General features: G+C 35.0%; 1 protein-coding gene and 1 pseudogene across 3 annotated transcripts; both read right to left on the bottom strand.

Moving 5' to 3' along the window:
- Positions 1 to 570: 570 nt before the first annotated feature.
- LOC112490369 (cysteine-rich receptor-like protein kinase 1) lies at positions 571 to 4769 on the bottom strand (annotated as a pseudogene).
- Positions 4770 to 4994: 225 nt separating this feature from the next.
- On the bottom strand, positions 4995 to 8603 carry LOC107408664 (class V chitinase). 3 transcript variants are annotated; one of them, XM_048467372.2, is made up of 7 exons: positions 7316 to 8599; positions 7052 to 7186; positions 6717 to 6880; positions 6404 to 6614; positions 6019 to 6256; positions 5750 to 5900; positions 4995 to 5633 (listed from the first exon to the last, which is right to left on the bottom strand). In XM_048467372.2, the coding sequence occupies exons 1-7, from the start codon at positions 8415 to 8417 to the stop codon at positions 5292 to 5294; spliced, it is 2343 nt and encodes a 780-aa protein (XP_048323329.2). In that variant the 5' UTR covers positions 8418 to 8599; the 3' UTR covers positions 4995 to 5291. The 3 variants fall into 3 exon arrangements, 2 of the variants coding, with proteins under 2 accessions (XP_048323329.2, XP_024925825.3); XM_025070057.3 differs by having other exon boundaries at positions 5491 to 5633; positions 5743 to 5900; positions 7316 to 8603; XR_003054601.3 differs by having other exon boundaries at positions 5493 to 5633; positions 5750 to 5914; positions 7316 to 8603.
- Positions 8604 to 8935: the final 332 nt, after the last annotated feature.

Raw genomic sequence — 8935 nt, 5'->3', positions numbered from 1 at the left:
TTAATCCTTTTTTTTTTAATAGAAAGTTAATTAAAAGCATTAAGCAAGAAAATTTGTACCCTGAAATGTTTTATTGATAATTGATTAATCACGGTACATTAAAAAGGTCAAAATAAAAACAAAACAAACAGCAACACAGATAAAAACCAATGAAATTCAACATAACACATATATATTATTTTGCCTGTTCAGCGATTATGGTTTGTTTACTGCAGCTGAGAAAAAATCATTTATTAATAGCAGCCAAATTAGAAGCTTTTTAATTATGGCTGCTGATCCAAAATTTAGTAGATAAGGTAGGGATAATTAGCAGAAAACTTAGAAGCTATTTAATTGTGGCTGCTGATCCAAAATTTAGTAGATAAGGTAGAAATAATTGCGCCACAAATTTCATAAACAAAGCACAATTTAAAGAAGATGCTGGTCCAATTTGGTATTTAATTCGATTCCTCATCTCAGATAGGTGGCATAATTGAAAAAAGTTATCATTTCAAATGCCTTTATTTATTTATATATTCATTATTATTTATTATTATTTTAAGGTGTTTTGGATTTACAAAACAATACAAGTAAACCAATTGACGTTTTTCTATTATATTATCTTAAGAACACAAGATTTGTACAATATACACCAGACAGACTTGCCTGCAGCTCCTACAAAACAAAGGTGATTACTGCATTCTATAAACAGAATTTCGCAATTGCTCTTCATGATTATCGAGCTATCAACTGGAAGATCGATGCATTATTGACCAATGAATTACCAGCTTTTCTTTCCTCATCTTCGTTTCTTCTAGAGAATAAGCAGGCTTATTTGGATATCCCACAGAAATACTTTCATTTTTCAGGATGGAAAAAACTTCCAACATAGTTGGCCTGTCATTTGCATTTTCCTGAACACATAAGAGAGCAATTTGCATGCATTTCATTAATTTACATGATAAATCTGTGTCATCTATTGAAGGGTCCATAAACTCCATTCCTTTTCCATCCTTTCAAAGTCAAAGTTCATAAGCCTGAAAATTGTTAAAGATTACCAATCATAAACTTGCCAAATGAGAAAAGAGAGAAAAATAAAATCTAGGCATGTGTATTAATTAATAATTCATATAACTTACATATTCTAAGATGTTTAGATCTTCATCTGAACCATAAAATGAGGCAATCACCTTGCCACTTATGATTTGTAGAAGGAGAACTCCAAAGCTATAAACGTCTGATTTGGTTGAGTATAAACCTTTCTTCACATATTCCAGAGGAATATATCCATATGTTCCAAAAATTCTGCCTGTGTTTGCTTCCAATCCATCTTTTGTGAAATTTCTGGCTATACCAAAATCTGAGATCTTAGGCTTCATATGATTGTCGAGTAATATGTTACTAGCTTTCAAGTCTCGATGTATTACTGTCCTTCTTGAGTATTCTTGGAGATATATAATTCCTTGAGTAACCCCTTCAATTATGTGAAGTCGTTACCTCCAATCCAAGATATACCTTCTAATTGGGTCTACAGAGAATTGGACCATAACAAATCACTTTTACATACAAATGCAGAAGCATAGTGAAAAGAAGAACGAAACCAAATCAAATAGTCAGTGCATGAAAGTGTAAATATACTACAAATGTGCCACAGTTTATATATACTACAAACGTGCCAGACCCTCCAGGCCGAAATTGAGTTCGGATTTGCTAATTGGTATTTTTGTCCGGTATAGAAAGAGAAAAGATTAACTGCTGATAGGTTCTTAGAAGCTCTGTATTCCTTCGTTACCAGTAATGGATTAACACTAATTCCTCTGTTCTCTCTGTTCATTATCCCCTTTCCATCATCAAATATTTATCACATATACAGAAATTTAAAAGCATGCACGTAAAGGAAGGAAGAATATTGCTGACCAAAGAGATAGAAGTCCAAGCTCTTGTTTGGCATGTACTCGTATACCAGCATTTGCTCGCCTCGCTCAATGCAACACCCAAAGACCCGGACAAGATTAACATGTTGTAGTTTTGTAGTAAGCATAACCTCATTCTTGAACTCCTCAAGGCCTTGGGTTGAAGCTGATGATAGTTTTTTAACTGCAATTTCCAGTCTATTTGGCAGAATACCCTAGCAAAATAGACATTCATGGTCTTAATATATATCTCCAATAGTGAGCATTTCAAGATTACAAGTTCTCTTTCAATTTTTTAATTGTGATAAACAACAACGTATCGAATTTACCTTGAAAACAGGACCGTAACCCCTTTCTCCGAGCTTATTTTCAACTGAAAATCTGTCTGTAGCCGCCTCAATTTCAGCAAGGCTGAAGATTTGCAGATTTGGAGCATTGTTATCAAAATCTCCACCTGCTGCCACTTTAATGCTTTCTCTGTCATGTCATTTCCAGAAGTAAGAAAAATGTAAATTAATTATAAAATTAATCATGAAAACTTGGAGCTTGAGAATAATGTACTTTTTGACTTGATCCTTCTCCTCCACAAGAGCACAAGATCGAGCCTAGGAAAATAGCTGTAGCTGTTGAGGCCAAAATGATTACTACTAATAGCCATTTCGGTTTTTCCCTGCTTCTTCTACTTGTCTGAGCCGTAAAGATGAATTATTTTACACAGTATAATAGTAAGATTAAAGATTTTTCCGTGAAGATGCTGTAAATTTGTATTTTGTCATACTAGTTGACCTTTGTAGTATCAATGACAATCATAATTTTCCTATGTAGTGCTAGTTGGACCAACTGAAAATATTTCATGGTTTACAAATAAGGCTACGACTAGAAGTACAATTCTTCCCTTAAAATATAAAAGATGGATAATAACTACAATGTCATCCATATATTAATTTATTAGTTTGCATGAAAGATATAATGATAAAATTCATTTGACCAAATTCTCAATTGTCATTTATGCCGGCTAAACAGCCTAACCTCATTGAAAAGATAGAAAATTCATAAAGGAAAACAAATCTATCAGTTGGGGTCATTGAATTCATAACAGAAGAAGAAAATTTGCAAGTCAAAGTAGAAAATTTTTCCTACTTTTCTTTTGCCTTAAATGTCAAAGTTTCACAAATAGGAAGGTAATACTCTACAGAGAGTTAAAACAGACCATAAAAAATGAGATATATGATTTGCCTTACTTACCTGCAAGGGAAAGCACGCAATTTTCATCATCATAAGGGACCTGCCAGACAAAATAGCCAAGTAGCTTATTCTCCCTAGCTCAATCAACCTTAATTTTAACAATTTGGGCATCATCGAAACCAATCCAAGTTGATCCAACAGTGAAATACTTCACTATATATGTAGCATTATACACAACTTGAGCATTATATCTTCCAATGTAACCTTTAATTTCCTTATAACTCATTGATCCATCATCTGGAATGGCTGGTCCTTTTGCTGGTGCACCAATACTGTTCTCTTGGAAGCACAAGTGTCCAAGCATAGCCATAGAAAGGCAATCCCAAAATCAATTTGCTAGAAGGCATTCCTCTACTAATCCATGCTTCGATGCCATAATCAGTGCTAGACTCGCTCGATGGATCATTTAAAGCAGCAGGAGCACCAGTAATGTTTGCCCATTGAGGCATGCAGTAGTCATATGCCATAATATGTATCGAATTCAAGTTGTTTCTAATCGAGTCCACAGGGAAAGAAGCATCATCATCCACATCCGGTGAGTACTGAACTGCAGCGGTTAAGATAAGTTCCGCTTGACTGCTGTCAGAGTTTCTAGCCTCAGAATTCACAGCAGCTCTCCACTCTTTAAAAAGGGTGCCCAAATCCGCCATGTCTGGGCTTGTGTTTGCTGAGACCCATCAAAGATCAAGTTCTTGGAAACCATAAACCCTGTCTGTTTTAATTGAAGAATCAATGAAAGACTTTCTGTGAGATGAGTTCCTGACCAGTGTTGATAAGACTGAGTAATCTGCATTTCCACCTGCAATAGAAAGGATGGTGGAGACTGAAGGGTTCTTTTGCTTGACACTGTCCGTGAACGAGGAGAAATATTGTTCAGATGAGGAAGAGAAGGAGAGCTGATAGGAAGAAGAATTGACATCAGCAAAAGCACAAACAACGTGAGTAAAAGAGTGCAGAATTTATGTTGGAAATGGGGAATTCGCTTCCATAAAACCAGTATCCTGCTTTGATCCAGGATTGTGCTTTTGAAGGTTTCAGTTGTAGAGAAAGGAAAATGTAGAAAAGGATAATGATAATCTTGGACACCATGGAGGATAGAATTACCGGGTAGTTGATGCACGGAGGAAGATAACTGTAATTCAATATAATCTCATATGTGTGTGTGAAGCTACATGGAGCCAAATTTAATTACTTTCAAACCTGAGTTTAGAAAAAAATCATAAACTGTATAAACAAATTCTATAAAAATAGGCAAAGAGACATCGTCTTAGTCTATACACAGGAGATTTATGTGCATATTTTTCTAGATCTAGTACTATATATTTATAAGACGAGAGTCACAGGTACAGACATTTTCTACTTATATAGATTAAATGCAAAAATAAAAACATATTAAAAATAAAATTAAAAATAAAAAAATAAAAAAGAAAAGAAAGGCATATGCTCTCATAGAAGGAAAAGTCTCTATCCTCGTGTTTATATGCTAATGGAAAATGTCAAAACTCTCCATTTGAAGAAGTTGTTTGATAATTCGGCGGAAAATGCAGTTTGACCCACATAAAATTGTATGTGTGACATTAAAAAAGTCCCAAACCGACCTAAAGTTGCAGGAAAAGAGAGCATTAATAAAATGGTCCCCTGCACTTGCTGTCTGCAGACTGGTTTTGCCTCTTCTTCAGGTCATGCCTCTAAATTACATCCACTTCCTTTAGATCAAGCATAATTACATTATAAATTTTCACTATCAAAAATTTTGAAGCCATTTGAAATGATCATGTATGGGGTCCAATTTAGTTTTTATGTATAGGAATGCCAAAGACCAAATTTTCTTACAGAAACCAATTCTTTGACACCAACTAAACCAAAATCAAGAAGTTGATATTCAAATTTCTAGGAATACAGACTTCCTCTTAGAGGGTGCAATTATCACAATTATAACTAAAACAATTTCCCTTAACTCTTAAAGTTCTAAGAATACATTTTATTAGTACCATTTATCTTAGCTGTAGTAAATCAACGAATAATGCTTCTCTTCTCCCTTTCAGTAATAAGGCCCCAGCAATGGACGATCATCCATTGGAAGCAATATCCAATGGAAGCTGTCCAAGTATACCATGAGTTTCAGCCCTCAAAACACATAAAAGTACCCAAAGATTATCGACCTACCATCTGTGAAATGGATACGCTATTAACTGAACAAGTATGCGGACTTATTTCGGTTTTACTTCCACTAGTAACAGAACTACTATCGCCTTTTCTTCCTTCATCTTCATTTTTTCTAGAGAAAAAAGCAGGCTTTTTGGGATTTATGACATCGGTATTTTCACTTTTCAGCATCGAAAACACTTGCAACATGGATGGCCTGTCATTTGCATTTTCCTGGACACACAAGAGTGCTATTTTCATGCATCTTATTAGTTTGCATGATGAATGTGTGTCATCCAGTGAAGGGTCCATAAACTCCATTTCCTTACCTTCTTTCCACAGTTCATATGCCTGAAAAATTTGTCAAGTAACATTACTCATCATGCGTTTGAAATTCAGAGTAGATGTTACCTAAAGAAAAAAAGGGAAAATCATATAAGCAATTGTTAGTTATTCATACGGCATACATATTCTAGGATGCTTAGATCTTCATTTACACCATAAGCTGCGGAAGTCCTCTTGCCACTTATTATCTGTAGAAGGAGAACTCCAAAGCTGTAAACATCGGATTTGGTTGAATACAGACCTTGCCTCACATATTCTGGAGGAATGTATCCACTGCATGCATATGACTGTTAGACATATAATTTACCACAATATTTGAGTTGAATGTAATGTTAACAAGAAAACTAAGTTTGAAGAGAAAGTAGCTAGCCTTGAATATGTACAGACTTACTATGTTCCAACTATCCTTTCTGTATTTGCTTCATCTCCATCTTTTGTGAAAATTTTGGCCATACCAAAATCTGATATCTTAGGCTTCATGTCATCATCAAGTAATATGTTGCTAGCTTTTAAGTCTCGATGTATTATTGTCAATCTCGAGTATTCTTGGAGATAAAGAAGCCCTTGAGTAATCCCTTCGATGATGTGAACTCTTTTACCCCAGTCCAAAATATACTTTCTAATTGGGTCTGCATGGAATTAGGTCATGAACTCAGTTTTACATGTGCATACTACAGGACTAATAAAGAAGCATATCGAAAAAATATATAAAAGGAAAAAAGCCACTCATGTTATATCATTTGGTGGAACTAATACAAAGAAGAATGGTTGCAGACCAAAAAGGTACATGTCCAAGCTCATATTCGGCATATACTCATATATCAGCATTTGTTCATCTTGTTCGATGCAAAATCCCAAGACCTTGACAAGATTCACATGTTGTAGTTTTGCAGTAAGTGAAACCTCATTCTTGAACTCCTCAAAACCTTGTGTAGAAGCTGCTGATAGCTTTTTCACAGCTATTTCCTGTCCATTTGGCAATATACCCTGTCAAAATAGACACACATGATCAGAAAGACTGATTCCCTTTTGATTCAATGCTCTGCTCATTATATTGAGCAGAGGCCATTAAATTTCTCTAATATATACCTTGTAAACGGGACCATAACCGCCTTGTCCAAGCTTGTTTTCAATAGAAAATCTTTCTGTAGCTGCTTCAATGTCAGCAAGGGTAAAAACTTGCAAATTTGGAGCATTGTTATTAAAATCTCCAGCTGCTGCCCTCTTGTTTTCATTAAATTTTGATACTTTGGCTGCCATTCATGCCATCCCAGCCAGGAGCAAAAAATTAAAAATTAAAAAAAAAAAAAAAAGAAAAAAAAAAAAAAGAAGAAAAAGTCAAATGAATGCAAGAGAGAACTCTCAAAAATGTTTAGTTACAGACAATAAATATGGTAAAGGCTTATAATAGAGAATATTTATACCTTTCGACTTGAGCTTTCTTCTCCAGAAGTAACAAAACAAATAGACTAAGATTAAAGTAGCTGAAGCTGTTGTTGTCGAGACGATTATTATTATTCGCCTTTTTGGCTTTCCCCCGCTGCTAACACTTTCCTTAGCTGATCATATAATAAATTTAATTAGTGTAAATCTGTGTTTTGTCAGGTAAATATGATTTGGAGATGAATTATGTGGAATAATAAATAGTATATCACTTGAGCATAGAATTATGCTTTTGATTTTCATACCTGCATGAGAAAGCATCCAATTATCATCGTCATGAGAAACCTCCCAGGCAACATAGCCAAGTAACTTCTTCTCCTTGGCGTAAGAAACCTTAGCTGTTACGATATCGGCGTCATCAAAATTGACCCAAATTGATCCAACACTGAAGTGCTTCATCACATAAGTTGCATTGTATATCACTTGAGCATTATTCCTTTCAACATAATCCTTAATGTCTTTATAGCTTGGGCTACCTCCTCGGTATGTAGAAATATTAGCCGGACCTATTGCCGGTGAACCAATGCTGTTTTCCGTAGGATTAGTAAGTGTCCACGCATGGCCATAGTAAGGTAGTCCCAGAACCAATTTTTTGGGATCTGATCCTGTAGCAATCCATTGTTTGATACTATAGTCTACACTATATTGGGTTGATGGATCATATAAAGCAGCTTGAGGAGCAGTAAATTTTTCCCATTTCCAATCTGGATTATGGTATTCAATAGCCATAACGTGTACCCAATCCAGATTTGCAAAAATTGAGTCCACAGGCAAAGAAGGACCACCGCCAGCATCCGGTGAGGATTTAACATTAGCAGTTAAGATAAGTTGAGATAGGCCGGAGTTTCTAACCTCGGAATTCACAGCAGCTCTCCATTCTTCAAATAGTTTCCCCATGTTTTCCATGTCTGAGGTAGTGTTTGCTGAGCTCCAAGCCAAGTCAAGACCTTGGAAAGCATATAGCCTCGCAACTTTTATCGAAGAATCAATGAAAGACTTTCTGTAAGATGAGCTACTCACTAATGTTGAGATGACTGAGTAGTCTGCCTTTTCACCTCCAATAGAAAGAAGGGTGGAGATTGATGGGTTGCTTTGTTTGAGAGTGTTTGTGAAGGAGGAAAATTGTTGTTCATGAGAAGAAGGGATGGAAAGCTCATAGGAGGAAGAATTAACATCAGCAAAAGCACAAATAAGGTGAGTAAAAAGTGCAGAGTTTATGTTGGAAATGGGGAATTCAGTGCCATAGTACCAGTATCCAGCTTGAATCCATGATTGTGCTCTGAAATGTTGCAGTTTCAGAGAAAGGATTATGTGGAAAAGGATAATGATAATGTTCTTGGACTCCATGGAGGATGAATTACTAGGCAGTAGAGGCCGGCTTGGAGGAAGATATGTATATATATATATATATAGAGAGAGAGAGAGAGAGAGAGGGAGAGAGAGAAAGAGAAATATAAGGTATAATATGGACTAAAGGTTAACTAGAAAGAAAAGTAATTGTAGCATATGGGATAAAATTAGCAGTAGTGGAAGCTAGGAAGAAGATATCTATATAATCTATGTTAAAAGAGACGATGCAAAATTCTTTTTGCCTAATTTTAGGGACTATTTTTAGGGCTATTTTAGAGTTTTCAATATTTTTCTTTCACAATTTTTATTCATGGATATATTTGTCTTGATACAACCTTTTGGATGGTTTTGTAAATTAAAAGGTTTATATTTATTTCTTTTCTACTGCTACCTGTGGTCTCCACTCCTTCCCCTCCAAATTTATTATTATTATTTTTTTATTTTTATTCTGTTATAAATAGATATAAAAATTTACATATTGGTATTTTTTAACAATATATAATATATTAAATTAG

The sequence above is a fragment of the Ziziphus jujuba genome, chromosome 1 (assembly GCF_031755915.1).
Source record: "Ziziphus jujuba cultivar Dongzao chromosome 1, ASM3175591v1".
Lineage (NCBI taxonomy): Eukaryota > Viridiplantae > Streptophyta > Magnoliopsida > Rosales > Rhamnaceae > Ziziphus > Ziziphus jujuba.
This window is presented reverse-complemented; position numbering and strand designations above follow the sequence as displayed.